This window comes from Lethenteron reissneri, chromosome 55, assembly GCF_015708825.2.
Source record: "Lethenteron reissneri isolate LAM-NWPU_2019-01 chromosome 55, ASM1570882v1, whole genome shotgun sequence".
NCBI lineage: Eukaryota > Metazoa > Chordata > Hyperoartia > Petromyzontiformes > Petromyzontidae > Lethenteron > Lethenteron reissneri.
In genome coordinates, this window is record NC_083833.1 from 12,236,302 (window position 1) to 12,261,137 (window position 24,836).

General features: G+C 51.7%; 1 protein-coding gene across 3 annotated transcripts in view; it reads right to left on the reverse strand.

Moving 5' to 3' along the window:
• Window positions 1–202: 202 nt before the first annotated feature.
• The window catches only part of LOC133356662 (plasma membrane calcium-transporting ATPase 2-like), a 49,803-nt gene continuing 25,169 nt past the window's right edge, over window positions 203–24,836 (reverse strand). The window contains exons 17-22 of one of the 3 annotated variants that reach the window (XM_061574296.1): window positions 24,515–24,728; window positions 22,723–22,934; window positions 21,982–22,089; window positions 21,451–21,627; window positions 11,100–11,219; window positions 203–8,932 (exon numbers count right to left, since the gene is read on the reverse strand). In XM_061574296.1, the coding sequence (XP_061430280.1) occupies window positions 8,645–8,932; window positions 11,100–11,219; window positions 21,451–21,627; window positions 21,982–22,089; window positions 22,723–22,934; window positions 24,515–24,728 (1,119 nt within the window). In that variant the 3' untranslated portion in view covers window positions 203–8,644. Of the gene's footprint in view, window positions 8,933–11,077; window positions 11,220–21,450; window positions 21,628–21,981; window positions 22,090–22,722; window positions 22,935–24,514; window positions 24,729–24,836 lie in introns of all 3 variants that reach the window. The other 2 variants (XM_061574295.1, XM_061574294.1) reach the window with 2 other exon arrangements.

Genomic DNA, 24,836 nt, shown 5'->3' on the forward strand with positions numbered 1-24,836 from the left:
TAGTAATGTATAGTAGTGTATAGTAGTGTTTAGTAGTGTATAATAGTAGTGTTTAGAAGTGTGTAGTAGTGTGTAGTAGTATATAGTGTCTAGTAGTGTGTAGTAGCAGTGGCGGCTCCTGCTAAATCTCTCAGGGGGGGCAAATGTCTGGATGATTGTTAAGGTCCACCCATGCAATGGATAAATTAACAGCTTAAGCATGTAAAGGCAACTTTACTTCTTTAATATTAATGAAAAATAAAGTGACTCTTACAATACATCTTGTTTGTTTCTATACTCACTATTAATTAAATCCACTCAAGTTTCTTTTATTAAAGATTCCACTAGGTGGCGACAAATTATATTGTTGGATGAAACGTGCTTACGTATGATGAAGTAAGCACGTTAGGGCGAGCCCTCCCGGAAGCCATAGAGAATGCATGGCAGCGCCCCCGTTCGAAAAAAAACATCTTTGAATGTAAGTCTATGGGGCCACTCGGGGCGATTCTCAGCCGGAGTGAAATCGCCCAAAAAGAGGCGGTACTCCACAGAACGTGACATGACGCTGATTGGACTTTATACAGAGGCACAGTGACGGCTAGCGTGACTCTGTGGTTGAATGACATTGGTGGTGCGTCGCCCAATCGCCCTAATGAAGAAACCGCCCCTGTGTAGTAGTGTGTAGTAGTGTATATGAGTGTATAGTAGTGTTTAGTAATGTATAGTAGTGTATAGTAGTAGTGTATAGTAGTGTATAGTAGTAGATAGTGTATAGTATATAGTAGTGTACAGTAGTGTATAGTAATGTATAGTAGTAGTGTATAGTAATGTATAGTAGTCGTGTATATTAATGTATAGTAGTAGTGTGTAGTAGTGTATAGTAGTAGATAGTGTATAGTAGTGTCTAGTAGTGTGTAGTAGTGTAGAGTGCAATAGTGCTAGAGTCTGTCGCCAGGGAAAGGGAGATCTGGACTAAAAAATGAACGAAACGAAGGAAACGAACGAATGTTTTTAGTTTTTCTTGATTTTTTTTTGTCTTGAGCACGTAACTGTGGAAACACGTAATCGCAAGTGTGAAGTCTGCTCCTAAAATATTAATCGCTTAACTGCGGATTTGCGCTATGGGGGGAGAGAGGGGGAATGGGGGGGGGAAGCGTTAGACGAGGGACGTCTGCAGGAGTCTCTGGGTTCTCGGCGGTCCCTGAACCAAGACCTCAATACACCCGGAGACGACTCGGAGACGATGCAGGGACTCAGCGGACTCCGCACAGAGCTGCTGCCGATACTGATGATGGTGGTGGTGATGCTGATGGTGGCGGTGATGATAATGGTGGTGGTGATGGTGATGGTGAGACACGGGCTGTGTGGTTCTACTGCTGATGATGATGATGAGACACGGGCTGTGTGGTTCTACTGCTGATGATGATGAGACACGTGCTGTGTGGTTCTACTGCTGCTGATGATGAAACATGGGCTGTGTGGTTCTACTACTGATGATGATGATACACGGGCTGTGTGGTTCTACTGCTGATGATGATGAGACACGGGCTGTGTGGTTCTACTGCTGATGATGATGAGGCACGGGCTGTGTGGTTCTACTGCTGATGCTGATGATGAGACACGGGCTGTGTGGTTCTACTGCTGATGATGATGAGACACGGGCTGTGTAGTGCTACTGCTGATGAGACACGTGCTGTGTGGTTCTACTGCTGATGATGATGATGAGGCACGGGCTGTGTGGATCTACTGCTGATGATGAAGAGACACGGGCTGTGTGGTTCTACTGCTGATGATGATGAGACACGGGCTGTGTGGTTCTACTGCTGATGATGATGATGAGCCACGGGCTGTGTGGTTCTACTGCTGATGATGATGAGACACGGGCTGTGTGGTTCTACTGCTGATGATGATGAGACACGGGCTGTGTGGTTCTACTGCTGATGATGATGATGATGAGGCACGGGCTGTGTGGTTCTACTGCTGATGATGATGATGAGACACGGGCTGTGTGGTTCTACTGCTGATGATGAGACACGGGCTGTGTGGTTCTACTGCTGCTGATGATGATGAGACACGGGCTGTGGTTCTACTGCTGATGCTGATGATGAGACACGGGCTGTGTGGTTCTACTGCTACTGATGATGAGACACGGGCTGTGTGGTTCTACTGCTGCTGATGATGAGACACGGGCTGTATAGTGCTACTGCTGATGATGATGATGAGACACGGGCTGTGTGGTTCTACTGCTGATGCTGATGATGAGACACGGGCTGTGTGGTTCTACTTCTGATGATGATGAGACACGGGCTGTGTGGTTCTACTGCTGATGATGATGGTGGTGAGATACGGGCTGTGTGACGGAAGCAATTTGCATAGTCGTGATGGGCACACCGAGAGAGCACAGCAAGACACCGCCACTTCGCTCGGTTCCCCAACAATGAATTCCCCCCTCCCATAGCCCCGCAACAACAGCAGTAACAACAACAACGACGACGACCACGTGAGGAGTCACGCAGCTCAGGCGTGACAGTCGGTCGAGATTAATTCGGTGAACACTCTGCCGAGAGAAAGAAACGAACACCCGAAGCAAAACAAACAAACCAACCAACCGATGTACACGCGACAAAACACTCACAAATCATAACGAGGCAACACGTGGCGTGACGGTGGCGGTCGGTGGGGAAGCGACGTCACACAGTGGGGCCGTGCACGCCGATTCGCGAGATGAGTGACGTCACAATTAAGCCATGCTGGTGATTCCACGTGTCACACGAGTGGCCAATAAGTCAGAGTTCATTACATAAACACCCCCCCACCCACCATCACAACCCAGACCGCGTTTCCGGCAGCGTTATTCGCCTGCACGGATTTCCCCACGAAGTGGATCTAGGCGCACCAGCACCGCACGGGGTCCAGCCACTCGCAATTGGCCAATCCAAGCGAAGCCGGCGAATCATTAATTCGTTAATTAGTTAATTATAAGTCGCCAGTCCGCGACAAATTGCCGCGTTGATCGAAACACCGACCACGAATCCGCGATCGACTCGGCGAGGCCAAATGGCAGGGAGAGCACCGATGAAGCGACACCCCCCCCCCCGTCTCTACTCGCCCCCCCTGTCTCTACTCACAGAGTGGCGGACATCGTCCAGAAAGGAAGGGGGGGGAGGTGAGACGATTACCTGAATCGTTCCCACCACCCCAACCCCCGTTCACTATTTTCACTTCCATCCGACTGAGTGAGGTTCCTCTGCCAGCACCCCGAGGAGCGACTCCCCCCACCCTCTTCCCCCCCCCCCTCTCTTCCCCCCTCTCAGTCCCCCTTTCTCATACAACGCCGCAGCACCGCGACCATATGAAGGAATTCGAAAACTGGACTCGAAACTCCATCGGGGCTCGGGGAGGGGTCGTGGGGGGGGGGGTCGTGGGGGGGTCAGAGTCCAATTTTAAATTGGAGTAGAAGGGTGGGGGGGTAGAATGGAATCGGATTCGGGAGAATTAACATCGGAGTCGAACTGGATCTAATTTCGCCTACGAGCCGATTCGGAAAGCAAACACCAGTGGGGGGTTAGAGGGGATAAAGGAGATACCCCGAACACCCCCCTCCCCTCCACCCAGGCTGAGGGGGACCAGTTCCGGTTCCTGTCTAGTCCCTGGTCAATCCAAGAGTCCCTTCAGAATCCCCTTGATGGACGTGTCCATCCCTTTGGAACCCACCCCCTGGATATCTGGGAGATGCTTTGAGGTCCCCTCTAGTGACACCCTCATTCCCTTGGCATCCCACTTGAGGACCACATAGGGGGGGTCCACACATCCCCTTGCAATCCCCGTCGTAGAGTCAAGACGATGTCCCTTTGAACGCAACATGGGGGGGGAGCGGCTGCACACCCCCAGGAACAGCAGCGGCAGGCCCCCAGGTTTCCAGTGTGGGGGTCCCCCTCCCCACACCCGGGCCACGTGGTGAACTCATCCCCTTCCATCATCGTGGTCGTCATCGTCATCACCACGTGGGGCCCAACAAGGCCTGGAGGTCACGTGATGCACGACCACGTGACGCACGACCACATGTTCTTGGAACGGCGTCTGAGGAACACGCAGATCCCAGCGTGTTGACGCCTGTTTACCGGTCCGACTTGTTTATGTTGACTCGTCTTTGTTTACTTGTCTGTTTGCTCGTCTTTGTTGACGTGTCTATTTGTCTCCTCGGTTGACTCGTTTTTGTTGACTTGTCTTTGTTGACTGATTTGCGTCGTCTCAATTCGTCCGTTTGCGAGTGTCGTCGTGTACCCGTTGCTCTACCTGGTTGTTGTTGTCCACACCACGTTTAAAATAGTCCACCAGCTGGGAGGCGACCCCGACTACTCGGCTCCACCCCCTCGTCCACCCTCTCTCGTAATCGTTACAACATTTTCCGTAACAATATATTTTTTCTTCTAAGTTTGAATTTTTTGTTGTCATTTATTTCTCAAAGTCAAAAAAACCCCCCACCCGAAAAAACTCGAACATCATCAACATCATCATAAACATTATAATAATAATCATAATAATAATTAAAAACGTGTTAAAACGTTAACAAGCAAAAGGCAAACAGAAGCGAAAGGAGCCCCACCCCAATTGGGGATCAAACCCCGTCACGCGGAACACTCCAGGCAGGGGACTGGGCGGGTGTGTGTCAGTGTGCGTGTCAGTGTGTGTGTGTCAGTGTGTGTGTTAATGTGTGTCAGTGTGTGTGTTAATGTATGTCAGTGTCAGTGTGTGTCAGTGTGTGTCAGTGTGTCAGTGTGTGTGTCAATGTGTGTGTCAATGTGTGTGTCAGTGTGTGTCAATGTGTCAGTGTGTGTCAATGTGTGTCAGTGTGTGCGTGTCAATGTGTGAGTGTCAGTGTGTCAGTGAGTGTCAGTGAGTGTCAGTGAGTGTCAGTGTCAGTGTGTGTGTCAGTGAGTGTCAGTGTCAGTGTGTGTGTCAGTGTGTGTGTGTCAGTGTGTGTGTGTCAGTGTGTGTATGTCAGTGTGTGTGTGTCAGTGTGTGTATGTGTCAGTGTGTGTCAGTATGTGTGTATGTCAGTGTGTGTATGTCAGTGTGTATGTGTCAGTGTGTCAGTATGTGTCAGTGTGTGTGTGTATGTCAGTATGTGTGTCAGTGTGTGTGTGTCAGTGTGTGTGTGTCAGTGTGTGTGTGTCAGTGTGTGTGTGTGTCAGTGTGTGAGTGGAGCGGTAGTGTAGCGGTGAGCGCGCACTGCGCTAATGAACCCGGCGACCCGAGTTCGATTCCTGCTCACGACCACCACTAGTGACGATTATCTGAATCGTTCCTGAGAACCTCCCCTAGGTCGACTCAGCCTCAAATGAGTATCAGGTACTAAACATCGCCACTAGGGAGATAAAGGCGACCGGGCGTGGTATTGGCCACCCAACCCCCTCGTGTGCCGTGCCGGCCTTCAAGGGTGCTCGCTAACAGCACTTGCCCTAACAGTCTGTTACAGGCTATACGGGGGATCTTTGTTTGCGCGTGTCTTTGTGGGAGTGTTTGTGAGCGTCTTTGTCTTGGTGGGAGTGTTTGTGAGTGTTTTGTGAGTCCTTGTACGAGTGTATTTGTAGCGTTACAGCCGCACCTACAGCCGGCGGCTGGGTGCTTCAGCCCATCATCCTGCCCTCCTTCTCAGGGTCGATAACATGAGTACCACTTTGTGTGTGTGTATGTATAGGCGAGTTAAATAGAGACTTACTCGGCCCCGTCATAGGAATGTGGAATATCCACCACTGGACCTCTATGGATTCGTGCTTTTGTAATCGATCAGATAAATTAGCCAATTAGCGCACTCGCCAATCAGTGAGCCCACCAACCAGTGAGTCCACCAACCAGTGAGTCCACCACTCAGTGAGTCCACCAATCAGTGAGTCCACCAATCAGTGAGATGAAGCGAAGAATTCAAACAAAACCAGAACAGTGGAGAGCAGAGACAACACCAGCGGCAACAGCGCCCTGCAGTGTCCCAGCGTGCATGGTTGACGGGTGGTGGAAGTACAGCAAGGGGGTTGGGTGTGTACCTGTGTGTGTCCGCCCGTGTGTGTGTGTCCGTCCGTGTGTGTCCCTGTGTGTGTGTGTCGCTGGCCACCAACCCCCGCGTAGGGCCCCTCGGACCGTGTAGGGCTCCGCTCATCCACTGCTGGATGAGTCGCCTCGGACATCTCGTCCGAGGCGACTGCCATGTGAGCGCACTAAGACCCCGTTGCCGGTCAGCGTCGGTGGTTGCCACCCCCTACTCTGCAAGCCGATCTGAGCTGCCCACGTGCACTCTGGGAGACGAAGTTGGTCAAACAAAGGCGTCATATCGTCATCGCTGTTGAAGTTTATTATAATTAATAACTTCATTGTTATCGTCATCGCTGTTGAAGTTTATTATAATTAATAACTTCATTGTTATCGTCGTCGCTGTTGAAGTTTATTATAATTAATAACTTCTTGTCGTCATCGTCGTCATAGACGGTGATGGTGGCGGTGGCGACGATGCACAAAGCACGGCCAACGACACTCGGCCGCCACCGTGTCCATGGACACTGCTCCCCCCCCCCCCGTGCCATGGAGAAAGAACATTGCCTGAAACGTCGCTCGAGATGTTTCCCTTGTTAAGGTCGCCAGGTGTCGCGTGGTTGATGAGCACACGGCGGGGGGAGATGGGGGAGACGTCGGGGGGAGGGGACGTGAGGGGGGAGACGCGGGGCATGGAGCAGCGCACAGGCAGCAGGCAGACGACTGCGCGTGGTGTCAGGATTGGAGTGACACGGAGACTCGGGCCGGCATGCAGCAAGCAGCGGCATGAGCGTGGCCGCCTCGACCAATCACACGAGCAAATGTCCTGTCGTGTGTGCGGTGTTTGGCGTGTGGTGTGTGTGGTGTGTGTGGTGTGCGTATGTGTGGTGTGTGTGGTGTGTGTGGTGTGTGGGGTGTGTGGTATGTGCGGTGTGGTGTGTGTGGGGTGCGGTGTGTGTGGTGTGTATGGATGACAATCTGGCGGCTGAATGCGAGTGGGGGCCATGAGGGGCCCCCACCAGAGCCTTGCGTGGCGTTGCCAAGGGGACCAGGGACCCCAGAGAGACGCCAAATGCCCCCAACTCTAACCCCCAACCCCTAAGCCCCAACTCTAACCCCCAACCTCTAAGCACCAACTCTAACCCCCAACCCCTAAGCCCCAACTCTAACCCCTAACCAAGGTGGGACTAAACTACCACATCACACACACACAGTGGGTACACACACACACTGGGTACGCACACACACACTGGGTACGCACACACACAGTGGGTACACACACAGGGTACACACACACACAGTGGGTATGCACACACACAGGGTACACACACACAGTGGGTACACACACACACATATACTGCATATCCTGTGAGTGCGACGCATGCACGCCCCTGTGCACCAGGTGCCTGTGTCGAACTCTCACTCCACAGCTCAGAGCTCAGGGGCGATCGTACCCAGACCACGGCCGCCCCAACCTGCAGGTCCCCACAGGGCTGCCCCCCCGCCCCCTGCTTAGTGGTGGCAATTAGGGTTAGGGGTGGCAATTAGGATTAGGGGTGGCAATTAGGATTAGGGGTGGCAATTAGGATTAGGGGTGGAAATTAGGGTTAGGGGTGGCAATTATGGTTAGGGGTGTAGGGGTGGCAATTAGGGTTAAGGGTGGCAATTAGGGTTAAGGGGGGCAATTAGAGTTTGGGGTGGCAATTAGGGTTAAGGGTGGCAATTAGGGTTAGGGGTGGCAATTAGGGTTAGGGGTGGCAATTAGGGTTAGGGGTGGCAATTAGGGATAGGGGTGGCAATTAGGAATAGGGGTGGCAATTAGGATTAGGGGTGGCAATTAGGGTTAGGGGTGGCAATTAGGGTTAAGGGTGGCAATTAGGGTTAGGGGTGGCAATTAGGGTTAGGGGTTCGTGAGTGTAGGCCGTGTAGTGGACGTAGGGGCTATAGGGGACGTAGGGGATGTTAGGGCTTGAGGGGGGGGGGGAAGTTTGGGGTGTGGAGTCTGCGTCTGTTGCGCCCCCTGGCGGCTGCAGGACACCTGGACACGCGAGGAGCCCAACCTGGGGGGGACGCTCGCCACCTCCAGCGGCCGCAGAACTAACAAAGGGGGGGCCGCTCACGGTTTGAAGGTACCACCACCATCATCATCATCGTCGTCGTCGTCGTCGTCATCATCATAGTCACCGTCGTGGTCGTCATTGTCACCATCACCATCATCATCCTCCTCGTCCTCGTCGTCTTACCACAGTGGGGGGGAATGGAGCAGTGGAAGGAGGGATGGGGGGGAAGGGGGTGGGAGGGGGGGAGGGGCGCCCACCGAACATGACCACCATGGCGACCGTGACCGACCCGGCCGCTCGCCCGCTCGGCCAAACTCAACCGTGACCCCGCCGTGGTGACCCCGCCGTGGTGACCCCATAGCCCCCACCGACACCCTTTGGGGGTGTGCGGGAGGGGGGCTGAGGGGTCAAAGGTATAGGGCCACGCAGCCGTCGTCGCCCGGCCGTGCCGGCGACCTTGAGAACGTTCTGTCGCCGCGTGGCCGCTGCGCCGGACAGCCGCCGATACGGTGGGCGTGCGGCGACGGCGGTCTGCGGCGGCAGGGGCCGGACGGGGTTAGGCCGACGCCGGGCGGACCTCACGAGAATGACTCGCTGGTGGCCAGCGGTGCCGGCTGGCCCGAGCCGGGAGCGACGGTGACTCCGTTGCTGGCGCCGCCACCGTCCCCGGCGGCGTCGTGGTGGTTGTGGTGGTGGTGGCGCGCCGTCGGCTCCGCGTCCTCGTCGGCGTCCGAGCCGTCGATGGAGGGGATGTCGGCCATGATGTCGAAGTCGGGGTGGGGCATGAAGTCGTCGATGGAGCCGCGCGTCTCGGGCCGCCCCACGTCCTCGTACAGTGAGCTACGAAATGCTTTGACTACGCGGATCTGCACGGCGGGTAGGGGACATGGGGGGGGGGGTGGGGACACGGGGGGGGGGGGGGGCAGCACGATGGAGTGGCGGTTAAGACATTGTGGAGGTGCGGTTGTGAAGGGGACGGAGGAGGGGTTTGTGGGGTTTAGGGGTGGACTTGTAGAGGTTTGGGGTTATGGGTTAAGGTTTAGGGAGATAGCGGGGAAGTGTTGGGTTTAATGATTAAGGAGTTAGGAGTTAATGGGATTCGTGTTAGGGGGTAGAGATTAATGTTAAGGGTTATAGGAGTATGGGGTTAGTGTTATGGGTTCAAGGTTAGTGTTTGGGGTTCAGGGTTAGTGTTAAGGGTTCAAGGTTAGTGTTAGGGGTTCATCGTTAGGGTCACGGGTTCAGGGTTAGGGTCACGGGTTCAGGGTTAGTGTTAGGGGTTCAGGTTAAGGGTTAATGGTTAGTGTTTGGGGTTTAGGGTTAGTGTTAGGGGTTCAAGTTAAGGGTTAATGGTTAGTGTTAAGGGTTCAGGTTTAGTGTTAGGGGTTCATGGTTAGGGTCACGGGTTCAGGGTTAGGGTCACGAGTTCAGGGTTAGTGGTTCATGGTTAGGGTCACGGGTTCAGGGTTAGGGTCACGGGTTCAGGGTTAGTGTTAAAGTTAGTGTTAATAGTGCCAGGGTTTAGGGGTCAGGGGTCAGTTTAGAGACCAGAGTGACCATGGTAGGTAGCGTCACGGATCAGGGGGTTGTGGGTAACGCGTGTATAGGGTTGTAAAGGGATTACAGTTCGGGATCGTGGGTTTGGTTTATGGTAAGCGGGTATGGGTTATGGGTTTGGAATTGGGGTTATCAGTTAGAGGTTAGGGATTGTGGATTATGCACAGGTAAGGTTAGGGGTCATGGTTCGTGGTAATGCATGACTCGTACACCAATTCATGCCAACCAAAACCAGCGCGATGGTGGTGATGGTAGTGGTGGCGATGTGAGTGATAGTAGTGATGGTGGTGATGTGTGAGTGTTGGTGGTGATGTGTGAGTGTTGGTGGTGATGTGTGAGTGTTGGTGGTGATGTGTGAGTGTTGGTGGTGATGTGTGAGTGTTGGTGGTGATGTGTGAGTGATGGTGGTGATGGTAGTGGTGGCGATGTGAGTGATGATGGTGGTGATGTACGAGTGTTGGTGGTGATGCGAGTGATGTGTGAGTGATGGTGGTGGTGATGTGAGTGATGATGGTGGTGATGCGAGTGATGTGTGAGTGATGGTGGTGGTGATGTGAGTGATGATGGTGGTGATGGTGGTCATGTGTGAGTGTTGGTGGTGATGTGTGAGTGATGTGCAAGTGATGGTGGTGATGGTGGTGATGATGGTGGTGATGTATGAGTGTTGGTGGTGATGTGAGTGATGTGTGAGTGATGTGTGAGTGATGTGCGAGTGATGTGCGAGTGGTGCGAGTGATGCGAGTGATGGTAAAACAAAACACAAAACAAAAAGTGCAAGAGCTAAACAACACGCACACACGCATGCACACGCACACACGCACGCATGCACACACATGCAATGGCAACACACAGTGACGCACACACAATCCACCCTACACACAGATACGATGATTGCATCATGCTTGCTCCACTGCTGCAGGAGAGAGAATGAGACAGAGAGAGAGAGAGAGAGATCGGACTCCGTGCAAACGTCCCGAGATGTCTGTCGGAACGAGGGGAACTCAAACTGAGGAAGGAGGAAGGCGATTGACGCATTGGGGGGAGGAGAAGAGGAGGAAGAGGGAGGCACGAGGGTGTGGGGAGGGAGGCACGAGGGTGTGGGGAGGGAGGGGCATGATGGGAGGTTGGCAGGGGAGGGAGGCGCTGTGAGAGGAGGGGGACGGTGGGAGTGGAGTGGAAGCGAGGTGAATCGAGTGGAAGCGAGGTGAATCAGCACTCGATGGTTGGGGCCAGAGGGAGCGAGAGTGAGGGGAGGTCCCTAGAGAGCACGAGGCAAGCGAGGGGGTAGCGAGGGGGTAACGAGGGGGGAGCGAGGGGGGAGCGAGGGGGGAGCGAGGGGGGAGCGAGATGCAGTGAGACGGAGAGTGAGGGGATGACCCAGGGAGCGCGACAGGCAGAGCGTCCACAAACGGCAAAGACGGAGAAGCAAGGAGGAAGCGAGAGGAAGCACTCACACCCCCCGGAGGAGAGGAGCGGGTGGTGTGGGGTGGAGCCGCCCGCGTCGTGCGTGCGCGAGTAGTGACACGCCACCGTCGCCTGCCTCCGCAGGGTCCCCTGGAAAGGGGGTCCGCCCTGAAACGCCGTCACCACCCCCATCTGGGCCGGAGAGGGGGGGGGCGGACAGCAGCAGCGATAGCAGAGGGGGGTACCGGAGAAAGGGGGGCCATCGGGAGAGAGTGGGGCAGGACGGGGGGGAGGAGTGGGGGTCAGCGGCGGGGAGGAGCCGGGGTTGCTGTGACGATCGTCTGGCCGACCGCTCTCGTGGTAAGTCCCATGCTTCCGCCCTCGCTCTGCACTGCGCCAAATATCCCAAAAGTTTTGTATCATGAGGCTCGTCCCACTTTAAAGCTATTTAAACTAAATTTCGATTTAAAGCTTTCGTGACTGCAGGGATTCATCTTCTTGGTTCTTTTGGTAAAGTCACGTAGAAGGGAAGTAATAAAATAATAAAAATAAAACATAATAAAATAAAATAATTCTCACGACGTTTCGGCTACAACGCAAGCAGCCGTCTTCAGGTGAAGAATGAGACAATGCCAAGCTAGGAGCTTATATATAGGCGCTCTTTCTTCCACCTCCAACGCAGCTTATATATAAGCCCCTAGCTTGGCATTGTCTCATTCTTCACCTGAAGACGGCTGCTTGCGTTGTAGCCGAAACGTCGTGAGAATTATTTTATTTTATTATGTTTTATTTTTATTATTTTATTACTTCACTTCTACGTGACTATTTAAACTATTTTTTTTACTCTACCAGTTAAGGCCCCCAACTTAGCTGCTAGGTAGCTCTTTGTTATTTTATTTTCATAAGCGACCCCAGCCACTCGCAAGCGACAGCTCTGACGGAGCGGCTCGTCATCACGTGGGAATTTATAGCAGGAGACGAATACTCTCTAAACCTCGCAATGGTGATTCTCAATGTGGAGGATAAATAAACCGGGGGGAGAGATGCAAACTCCAAATATACAGCAGGCATCAGGGTCGGAATTTAACCCATGACCTCCTGTACACCAGGCGAGAGAGTTAACATCTCACATCCACCACCGCTTGTCTAGAGCATCAACCGTCGTGACATGCGGGAGTCCACAGCTGACTGCCGAATTTGGCTGTGAGAGTCAAGTGAGTGAGTGGGTGGGTGATTGAGTGAGTGAGTGGGTGGATGGGTGATTGGCTGAGTGATTGGGTAAGTGGCTGAGTGGGTGAGTGAGTGAGTGGGTGGGTGAGTGAGTGGGTGGGTGAGTGAGTGGGTGAGTGGGTGAGTGAGTGGGTGGGTGAGTGATTGGCTGAGTGATTGGGTAAGTGGCTGAGTAGGTGAGTGAGTGGGTGAGTAAGTGAGTGGGTGAGTGGGTAAGTGAGTGGGTGAGTGAGTGGGTGGGTTAGTGATTGGGTGAGTGGTTGGGTGAGTGGTTGGGTGAGTGGTTGGGTGAGTGGTTGGGTGAGTAAGTGGCTGAGTGGGTGAGTGAATGAGTGAGTGGGTGAGTGAGTTGGTGAATGAGTGACTGGGTGAGTGAGTGGGTGGGTGAATGATTGGGTGAGTAAGTGGCTGAGTGGGTGAGTGAGTGGGTGAGTGAGTCGGTGGGTGGGTGATTGGGTGAGTCAGTGGCTGAGTGGGTGAGTGAATGACGGTGCCCACGGTCATGACATTGTACGACCTGTCTCAGTGTCATCGCAGCAACCCCAACACATGGGGGGGGGGGGGGGACGGTGGAGGGGGGACGGTGGAGGGGGGGGGGGGAAGGTGGGAGGGGGGGGGGAAGGTGGGAGGGGGGGGGCAAGACAAAAATGGCCGCATCGGCCTAGCGGAGGATGAGGCCTAAGGGGGGCAGCAGTGTTGCCACAGAGACAGGAGTTGCGTTTCCATGACGACGGGCATGGCATCATGGCCTCCGTTTCCGACAAGCAGCAAAGAGAAGGCTTCAGGGCAGCACGAGTAGAGAAGCTCGAGGGGGGTGGGGTCGATTGGCTAGGTACGGTGTGAAAGAAGTTCAACATACAGTTCAACATACACACTCACGTGAGAGTGTGTGAGAGAGTGGGGAGTGGTGGTGTAGCGGTTAGCGCTACGCTGTGCTACGAACCCGACGACCCGGGTTCGATTCCCGCTCGCGGCCAACACCGGTAACGATTATCTGAACCGGTTCTGAGCCTCCCCTAGGTCGACTCAGCCTTAAATGAGTACCTGGTGTGGTGTGTAAGCATCGCCACTGGGGAGACAAAGGCGGCCGGGCGTGGTGTTGGCCACCCACCCCCTCGTTTGCTGTGGCGGCCTTCATAGGTGCTCGCTCACAGCACTTGCCCCAACAATCTGTTAAGGCTATAGGGGGGATCTTTGTCTTTGAGTCATAGTGAGTGTGTGAGTGATAGCGAGTGTGAGTGATAGTGAGTGATAGTGAGTGTGAAAGTGATCGTGAGTGTGTGAGTTAGTGTGTGGGTGGGTGTGTGAGTGATAGCGAGTGTGAGTGTGTGAGTGAGTGTGTGGGTCGGTGGGTGATAGTGAGTGTGTGAGTGATATTGAATGTGAGTGATAGTGAGCGTGTGAGTGATAGTGAGTGTGTGAGTGAGTGTGTGAGTGTGTGAGTGATAGTGTGTGTGTGATAGTTAATGTGTGAGTGAGTGTGTGAGTGATAGTGTGAGTGATAGTGTGAGTGATAGTGTGTGAGTGATAGTGAGTGTGTGAGTGATAGTGAGTGTGTGAGTGATATTGAGTGATATTGAATGTGAGTGATACTGTGACTAATAGTGAGTGTGTGAGTATGTGAGTGTGTGAGTGATAGTGTGAGTGATAGTGTGTGAGTGATAGTGAGTGTGTGAGTGATAGTGAGTGTGTGAGTGATATTGAATGTGAGTGATACTGTGACTGATAGTGTGTGAGTGTAAGTGAGTGTGTGAGTGATAGTGAGTGATATTGAATGTGAGTGATACTGTGACTAATAGTGAGTGTGTGAGTATGTGAGTGTGTGAGTGAGTGTGTGAGTGATAGTGAGTGATAGAGAGTGAGTGATAGTGAGTGAGTGATAGTGAGTGTGTGAGTGATAGACCCAGGTACCATTGGTTGATGACTGGCCAATGCACCACCTGTGCTCCCCACTGTAATCTCCCACTGTGCCAACTGCGTATTAGCCACTCTTGCGCTCCGCTCGTTGTTGTGAACGTCGCTCCTTTGCCCTCCGCTGTTGCTGGAGGGCGACTGCCTCCAACTGCCCAGTAGCGTCCTTCAAGAACCTCCTCCACAGAGGCCGATGTTGACATGGCTGGTACCAGTCATCGGCAAGTCCACTCAGCTCCAAGTCCTCCTGTACCACATCACTTCATCTCTTCTCTAGCCCGTGCTGCGTCCGTTTAGCCCCCTCGATCCGGCCGAACAAAAGCTGTTTAGGCATGCGGTGGCTGGGCATGCGGGCTACATGACTCAGCCAACGCAGCCTTGCCTGCCGGAGGAGCTCACCGACGGGACTTTGTCCACATCTTTCAAGGATTTATGAGCTCCTCACACAATGCAGCCTGGTTAAACCCAAGATGGATCGTAGGCAGGCCAGCCTAAATGTTTCTAACCGGCGAAGATGTTCCATTAGGGGGGTCCAAGTTTCGCAAGCGTAGAGAAGGGAGAGAATGACCGTGGCCGAGAAGACCTGAAGCTTCGTGCGGAGTGATAGACCAGGTAGCTTCCACACAGCGTTACGTAACCGATGAAAAGATAATGCGGCTCGACTGATTCAGAGTGAGATGTCTGCTGTTAAACCGGAGCCGGTCAGTAGCACACTTCCAAGGTATGGGAAACTCTCCACGCTCTCCACAACTGCCCCATCACCAATTGGGAGTTTTGGGGGTGGAGTGTCAGATGGTACATAGACTCACACACACATTGACCTACACAAACACACATATGGACTTACAAAGACACACATATCAACTAAGACACACACACACAGGGACTTAGACACACACATGGAGCCACGCACACACATACATAGACTCACACACACATATATCGACGCACACACACACATGGACTCTCACACACACACACACACATTGCCGTACACACATAGACTCCCACACAAACATACATGGACTCACACACGCACAAAGAGCCACACACACATGGACTGACACACACACATGTATGTACAGACACGCACACATGGACCAAAACACACACACAAAGAAATGGACCCACGCACACACAGCGACTAACACACACACACACACACCGACTGACACAAACACACATACATATCGAGTCTGACACACAGACACATGGACTGACACACACACACATTGACTGACACCCACAGACACATCGACCCACACGCACACATGGACTTAGATGCAGGCATTATAATTGTGAAAATAAGTAACCTAATTAAAAAATTGTAGTTGTCTACACACGCACACCACACACACACATTGACATAGTGACTGTGGTGGTACCTGCTAGCACTACAGTAGTACATACTGACTGTATATATATCGAATCTATAGCACAAAGTAGTAAGCAGACAAAGTGCCGTGGTGAGGCCTAGTCCCGTGCAGAGCCTCTGACCTCGCCTAGATTTCCCAGCCCGCCGAGGTGTGACCTTGGCAGGCTGGGGGCTGGGCCGCTCGCCCCGGCCACGCGACAATAATGGCATGTAAGCGCTATAATAATTATATGTAGGGGCTCTATAGTAGTTTCAGGACGCATTTGGGGTATCATTGGGGTGGAGTGGGGAGAAGAGGACATCGCACAGTGAAGAATGTACGTGTTTCGTGTGTTTTTGCTGCATGTGTAAGGTAAATGAATATTAGTGCCGATCGTGTGTGCGTTGCTAGGGGCAACCCATGTGAGCAGTGCAAAGTGTAATTAGATAAATGCTTATAAGACTAATGCGTGCGATTTACGGCTTATAGAAATGCATATAATACAAAAGTGTGCGACTTACCTTGGGCGATGGTGCGTGTGGATTGCTAGGGGTAAGCGAGTGGGCATTGTGCGCAAGTGCAGCTGGCTGCGTTGTCACCCAGCGCGCGGCGAAGGGAAGTAAATAAATAACAGATAAACTAAATAATTAAATTATACAAAATAAAAAAAACGCTAATTTTACTAATTTAAAGGTGATGGACGTGAAAAAGGAACAACCTATTCCCACCGCGTGGCTTAGGGCGTGCTGGCTGGCAAAAAATCTTCAACTTGAACCCCACCGCTTGAGAGCCAAATCCCTGGCAAGCGCGCGTGCGCAGAGACTGTATAAAAAACATGTGGGTGTTTGATGATTGAGTTGAAGGTGGAGAGGGTAACCAGCCCCCCGGCTCCTGTGAGTGTGTGTGAGAGTGGAGACGTGTGTGAGGGTGGGCCGTGTGTAAGAGGGAGACGTGATTTTTTTTTTAGATCGCTGTTGTTGTTGAGAACGCTGTTGTCCTGTGTGTGGTGGGGAGCGTGCGTGGTGCGCGTGTGTGTGTCACCCAGCGGTGTTGACGGCGTAGGTGATGGGTGTGTGTACGTGTGGTGGGTGTGTGTACATGTGGTGGGTGTGTGTACGTGTGGTGAGTGTGTGTATGTGTGGTGAGTGTGTGTACGTGTGGTGAATGTGTGTACGCGTGGTGAGTGTGTCTGCGTGTGGTGAGTGTGTGTGCACACACGCGGCTCAGGGGCACCAGGCTGAGCGCGGGGACCACCACCACAACCACGGCCACCACCGCAGCAGCACTAACCACAACCACCCACACCACCACAACAACAACAACGACCGCAGCCACCCACACCAACAACAGCCACCCAAACCACGTCGGGGCCTGCGTCGAGGCCTGCGTCGAGGCCTGCTTCGAGGCCTATTTCGAGGAGGCCTACTTCGAGGAGGCCTACTTCAAGGAGGCCTATTTCGAGGAGGCCTACTTCGAGGAGGCCTACGTGTGGGCCTACGTCGAGGCATACGTCGGGGTCTACGTCGAGGCCTACGTGGAGGCCTACGTGGAGGGCGCTCGTTAAACGGGCGAGAAGCCGTACATGTGCGACGAGTGCGGCATGACATTACTCGCGCTCGGCCTACCTGTACGTTTTCACGTGTGTGTTTAACTGTTGTGGTTCTTTGTTATTTTAAAGATGGCAGTTCTGCTGTGTATTTTACTTCTGTCCCTCCCGGCCATATCTAGTGCCAAACACAACTCCACCACTGGCAGCCCTCGTTATTTCGAGTCCATAGTTGATGCTCCATTTGCCACTACACCTGCTAGTGAAACAGCTTATAGCCACTTCTACACTCCATCATTGTATCCTTTTAAACCCTATCTCTGTCCTATTACTTCACCAGCACTCCTTCCTAACTTCATTCTGCTCTTAAAAATGTCACCATACGTAAACAGCTGCTATTCGTCCAAGGTTCGTCGCTCTCCATCCATTCACAGAAAATACTTGTGCAAACTATTAATTCTACTTTTCTTATTTCTGGGAGGTATTGAGCTTCACCCTGGTCCAAATGTAAATAACTCATTTAATTCGGTAGATTTTTCTGGCAGAAAAGGTGTTGGTGTTCTACACGTCAACATCCGAGGGCTTGTGATTAAATTAAGTCAACTAAAACTAGAAGTGGCAAATCTGGACCCGGACATTTTCTGCCTTACAGAAACATTTCTCACTCCAGCCGTCAATGACTTGCAGATTACGATTGACAACTACAACCTTTTTCGACTTGACCGAGGGCCTACAGGGGGTGGAATTGCCATATATGTTCGTAGTACTATTGCATGTTCACCAGCTCATTCCTTGTTAAAGAAATATTGCTTTGAAGGTCTGGCTCTCAGAATCACTCTCCCTAAAAATCAACAGATATTGGTAGTGTGCTGCTATAGACCGCCTAGTGGTAAGAATGTTGAAGCTGGGAACGCACTGAGGGAGCTTCTTGGGGGCCTTCCTAAAGGTGAAATCATTTTAATGGGTGATCTCAATTGGAATTGGCTAAACCCGCCGGCCGTGGCCACAAATTTTGCACATGAATTTAACCTGTTTCAATTAATAAATGTCCCCACAAGACCCAACCTAAAAAACCCGGGACAGTCATCTCTGCTTGACGTCCTATTAACAAATGCCCCTCACAATTTCACGCTGACTGGTATTATGGGTAATAACCTTAGTGATCACTCCTTCATATTTGGGGTGAGATCATCAGCCAGACCCAAAGCCCCCCCTAAATTGGTTGAGAAGCACTCCATGAGACACTTCAGCATTCAGGCATTTACTAATGATGTGCTTCACTCGGATATTGACAAGGTCTGTGATATCCCAAACCTGACTACGGCTTGGGAGACTTTGAGGTACACGTTTCTCCAAATTCTTAACAAACATGCTCCGTTGCTTAGATTTAAAACTAAAGGCAACCGTCCACCATGGTTTGATCCCTTGATTACTAAGCTCATGAAAACTAGGGACAAGGCTTGGGCATGTGCTCAGAAAAGTCATTTGGTCCATGACTGGCTAAAATACAGGATTTTAAGGAATAGATGCGTCAAAAAATATGGCATGCAAGAAATGCCTACTTTTCCTCCACTCTCCTGGAATCACATGGAAATGCCAGGATCTTCTAGAAAACAATCAAAAGTATCGAAAAGGCATCTAACACAGATAATCTGCCCGTTTAGCTTAACCGAAATGGGGAATATTTTTCAGAGCCCCAAAAAATAGTTGACAATTTTAACCTTCATTTTTCTGAAGCTGGTGACCTTTTTGATAATGTATTGGGAGTCACCCCTGCGCATGCAATTTCCTACACCCCTGTCCAAACATTAAACGAATTTAGTTTCCAGCCAATCCACGAAAGTAATGTTCTGAAACAACTGTCCTACCTCAAAGGGTCCTCCTCTACCGGAGCAGATAGTATTCCCGTCTTTGCTCTGCTAACTGTTGGTCACCTAATATACAAACCTATAGCCCAAATTTTCAACCTGTCCATCAAAGAAGCATCAATACCTCTAGAATGGAAATATTCATATGTTCGTCCACTTCACAAAGGGGGCCCTAAAGATGATCCAAATAACTACCGACCTATCTCAATTTAGTCCCCGTTGATGAAACTTTTTGAAAAATTATTGAACTACCAAATTAGCAGTTTCCTGTCCGACAACAATCTATTACATCGAAAACAATCTGGGTTCCGAAAAAAATACAGCACCACATCTGCTGCATTAGACTCTCTGAATCACATTTACAGTAGCCTTGATAATAAGCAGTACTGCGCCAGTCTTTTTCTTGACTTGTCCAAAGCCTTTGATACAGTCGACCACAACACCCTGCTTAGTAAACTAAGTTGCCTCCGTTTCTCCAAACACGCAGTAGAATGGTTAAAAAATTACCTTTCTTTTTGCACCCAAACTGTACTCACAGATGGTTGGAGGTCAAACAGTGTTAAGATAACAAAAGGGGTTCCACAGGGTTCAATCCTCGGCCCCCTCTTGTTCTCTCTTTATGTCAATGAATTGGGCACTGACCTGGATCATTCCAGGGTAAATCTTTTTTGCAGATGACACGATACTGATTACTGCTGGCCGCTCTCCGGATGACGTGATTGCTAAGCTCCAGGGTGATTTCAACAAACTACAACATCAGCTAGTTGCTCTTAAACTAGTCCTGAATACCTCCAAAACCAAGGTGCGATGCTTCTCACCAGGACTAAAGCAGGAAGCTATTTTTCCCCAATTACATTCCTTAAATAATTATCAAATAGAGCAAGTCAAGATCTATAAGTATCTTGGGGTCATTCTTGATTCAAAACTGAAATTTGAAGATCACATTGATTATATTATTAAAAAGACAAAAATAAAAATTGGTTTTCTGTATCGACACAAGCACTGCTTCCCCCCTATGTTCCATTTGGAATTGATAAAAGCTACCATACTGCCTCTACTTGATTACTGTGACATCGTGTATAAATCAGCCCCAAGTACTGTACTGAAGAAGCTTGACTCAATGTATCACTTGGCCTTAAGATTTGCATTGAACTGCCCATATAGGACTCACCACTGTGATCTCTACATTGGGTCAAACTTAACATCTCTCAATGTTCGACGGCTTGTGCATCAGATCTTATATATTCATGATGTACTTACAAAAAAATCCACAAATTACCTGCTGGATCTCCTCTCTGTTTCAAAGAACAAACTTGACTTAAGGTATTCGCTCATTTACCAGCTTCACATTCCCTATTGCCGTACAAATACTGACGGGCCTTTGCTATTGATGCCCCCAGGGTCTGGAATGTTATTGCCAATAAACTGCAACTTGAATCACTACCTATCAGATCTTCACTCAAAACTGCTCTAGAGGAGTTGTACACCCCTAGCTGCCACTGCAATTTAGTGGCCTAAAATACAATGTTTCGCTCCGGATGATCGCTGCAAAGTATCTGTGTTTTGATTTAGTGTGCTGATCTTAAAGGTGCATTGAAAAATGTTGATACTCAGACTGATGCTCCTACTGTTGTGGAGTGACTCATGCAGCTAGCTATGGCTGCAGAGTTTGGTAGTACATGTTGTTGACGTCGTTTATTGTGAAAATTCGGTCACAGTTCCTATGACCACTGTTTCATTGCTTTTATGGCTTTATTTTGGCGATTTTCGATAAGTTTTTTGGTTTGGCCTTATTTGTTTGTTGTAGTACAGAGTTAGAATGATGGCATTAATCTAAGTTGTCTTGTGGTTGTTGTTGTTTGACTTGCATCCCACTGGGATTTTTGCACATTTTTGTGTACGGTGCTTTTGCTGCAATATTTTACTGTCTTTTCTTGGATTTTCTGTTTGCACTCAGTTACATATTCACTTTAAGATGTTTTTTGTTCGTGTTTTTGTTTTTGTTTGTTGCGGTTGCACCCGATTCAAGAGCCGAATGGCTCACAGGGCTATACCTAATAAATTAACTTGAACTTGAACCCAGAGCCCCCATTGGCCACCGTGGCGGCTGTGAGCGCCATGTGGGGAACAGCTGATTGGTATCACCCCCCCACCCCCCAACGTCATTACTCACAGCCACGGCACCACCAAGGAGGTGGTGGTTGTGTTTGTATCCAAGTGACCGCACTTGGATAGAACCGTGATAATTGCACCTCCGATTAGTACAGTTGGCTACGTATGGTGCGAAAGAAGTTAAACATACATACATGTACACACACGTATACACGTGTACAGACACGCAAGTATATACACGTGTATACACATGTATACACATGCAAGTGAACACACACACACACACACGTATACACACACGCGTGTGTACACCAGTACATACTAGCATACACGCGTACACACACACACGCGTAAGCGTACGCGAGTACACAGGTGCACACATGCACACACCCACACAGCACCTGAGTCTGGATGCGGTTGAGGCCACGGAACCAGAGGATCTGTCCGCGCCGCAGCTCGCGCTCCGCGTGGTCGATCTCCTCCTCATCCTCCTCTCCCGGCCGCTGCTCCTCCTCCGTGGAGCCCTTACCAGCCTCGCGCAGGAACTTGAGGCGGTGAGACGGGACCGACGCGATCAGCTGTACCACCATGGGGGAGATGCACAGAGTGGACTACATGGGTGGGGAGTAGTGGTGGAGAGGGTAGTAGAGAGGAATTGGAGGACCGAGGGGGAGGGGATGAGGGAGATATGGGGAGATATTGGGAGGCACGGGAAGTCATGGGGAGACGCACGAGGAGAGACGCGGTGAGACACGTGGAGAGACACGGAGAGACACGGGGGAGACACGCGGAGAGACACGCGGAGAGACACGGAGAGAGACACGCGGGGAGACACACGGAGAGACACGCGGGGAGACACGCGGAGAGACACACGGAGAGACACACGGAGAGACACGGGGAGTCGAGGGGGGGAGGCGGCGTGCAGAGCTCACCTGTCCCCAGAGCAGCTCCCCGAGGCCCAGGAAGACGCACCAGAGCCAGTGCTCCAGCGACAGGCCCGTGCAGCTAAACGGCTTCCCCCCAAACTGCACGATCATTATCTGCACAATTGCCACAACCACCAACACAAGTGTTAAAATAACCACAACACAAATGAGCTGCTGCGTAGCTCTTGTTCAGAAGCGACCTGGCTATCACAAATGACAGGTGAATGAAGCGCTGGTTTATCATCTTCATCATTATCATCACGGTGACATGTATAGCGGTTAGCCAAATACTCGAAACGCTTGATGTTGATTCTAAATGTGGAGTGAAAAACCAGAGGACCCAGAGAGAAATACACGCGATCACAGGGAGAGAGACGCAAACTCCAAATATACGGCAGCAGGCGTGAGGGTCGGGATCGAACCCACGACCTCCTGCCTACCAGGCGAGAAAGTCGACATCTCCTAGCCACCATGATGATGATGAGAGAGAGAGAGAAAGATGCAAACTCCAAATATAAAACGGGCATCGTCACGGTCGGAGATCGAACCCACGACCTCCTGCCTACCAGGCGAGGAAGTCAACATCTCCTAGCGTGGCGCCCCCGCAGCGTTAACCGGGGCCAGGCCCTTCCACCAGCCGAACTTTTGTAAGGGTGGAGACGGGAGGAGGGGGGTACCCCGACACTCCCCCTCGGGCCCACCCCCTCCCCGACCCCCCCCCCCAACCCCCCTACAGGGGGCGTCTACCTGCAGGATGAATGTCCCCAGCACGATGGAGCAGAAGATGGGGTTGCGGAAGACTCCGTGGAAGACGTTGCGCTCGCCGTGGATCTTGCGCGCGTTGATTTCGTTGAAGAGCTGCATCATGACGAAAGTGTTGAACACCACGGTGTAGTGCTCCGAGGGCGGCGCGTGCAGCGGGGCGTTGCGCCCGTTGTCCACGTCCATTATCAACTCGCCTGGGGGGCACGCGGGGGGGGGGGGGGGGAGGTTGCCACGGGGGACGAGTGACGGTCGTGGACCCTCGCGTGGCCAGAAGTCGCTCCGTCTGCTCTGCTGCTACCACACTCACCCACCCCCCACTCTGCCCCCCCCCACACTCTCACCCCCCCCACTCTCACCCCCCCCACACTCACCCCCCCCCACACTCTGCCCTCCCCCCACTCTCACCCCCCCCACACTCTGCCCGCCCCCACACTCTGCCCCCCCCCACACTCACCCCCCCCACACTCTGCCCCCCCCCCCACTCTCACCCCCCCCCCCCACTCTCTCCCCCCAACCCACTCTCTCCCCCAACCCACTACTCTACTAGTACTACTACCGATGCTACTACTGCCGCTACTTCTACTACTATTGTCGCTACTACTACCGCTCCTACTACCGCTACTACTACTGCCGCTACTACTACTGCTACCATTGCCGCTACTACTACTGCCGCTACTACTACCGCTCCTACTACTGCTACTATTGGCGCTACTACTACTGCCGCTACTACTACGACCGCCACTTCTACTCCTACCGCCACTACTACTACTGCCGCTACTACTACTAGCGCTACCACCATTACTACGACCGCTGCTACTATTGCTACAACTACCGCCTCTACTACTACCACCACTACTACTGCCGACACTACTACTACGACTGCTACTGTCACTACTACGACTGATATTACTACTACTGCCAATACAGCTACTACTACGACTGCCACTATTACTACTATTGCTGCTACCACCGTTACTGCTACTGCTGCTACTGCTGCTACTACAGCGACTACTACCACCGCTACTACTACTATCGCTACGACTAGAACTGCTTCTACCACCGCTACAACTGCTACTACCACTGCTACTACAACTGCTACTACCACCGCTACTACTACTACAACCGCGACTACTACCAATGCTACTACCGCTACTAATACCACTGCTACAACTGCTACTACCGCTACTACTACCACTGCTACAACTGCTACTACCGCTACTACTACCGCTACTACTATCACTGCTACTACAACTACTACCACTGCTACAACAACTACTGCAACTACTACTACCACTGCTACATCTACTACTGCAACTACTACTACAACCGCTACTACTACTACTGCTACTACCGCTACTACTACCACTGCTACTACAACTACTGCAACTACTACTACCACTGCTACAACAACTACTGCAACTACTACTACCACTGCTACATCTACTACTGCAACTACTACTACAACCGCTACTACTACTACTGCTACTACCGCTACTACTACCACTGCTACTACAACTACTGCAACTACTACTACCACTGCTACAACAACTACTGCAACTACTACTACCACTGCTACAACTACTGCAACTACTACTACCACTGCTACAACTACTACTACAACCGCTACTACTACCGCTGCTACTACCGCTACTACTACCACCGCTACAACTGCTACTACCGCGACTACTACCGCTACTACCGCTACTACTACCACTGCTAAAACTACTACTGCCTCTACTATTGCCACCGCTCTCTCCAGGCCTGGCCGCCTCACCGGCAAAGAGCAGCGTGAAGATGACGGTGAGCTGGTAAACGGCGTGGCCCAGGATGTTCTTCATCATGGTGCGCGAGATGAGCGGCTTGTTGCGGCCGTACGGCCGGCGCAGGAGCAGCGCCTCGGTGGGCGGCTCCGTGGCGAGCGCTAACGATGCCAGCGTGTCCATGATGAGGTTCACCCACAGCATCTGCACCGCCTTTAGCGGGGAGTCCTGGGCACGCACACCGGGACGGTGGGGGGGAGAGGGGCAGTGGGCAGAGAGCAGAGAGGGGGGTACAAGTTGCAGCAGCAGCGGTATTAGCAGCAGAAGTAGTATCTG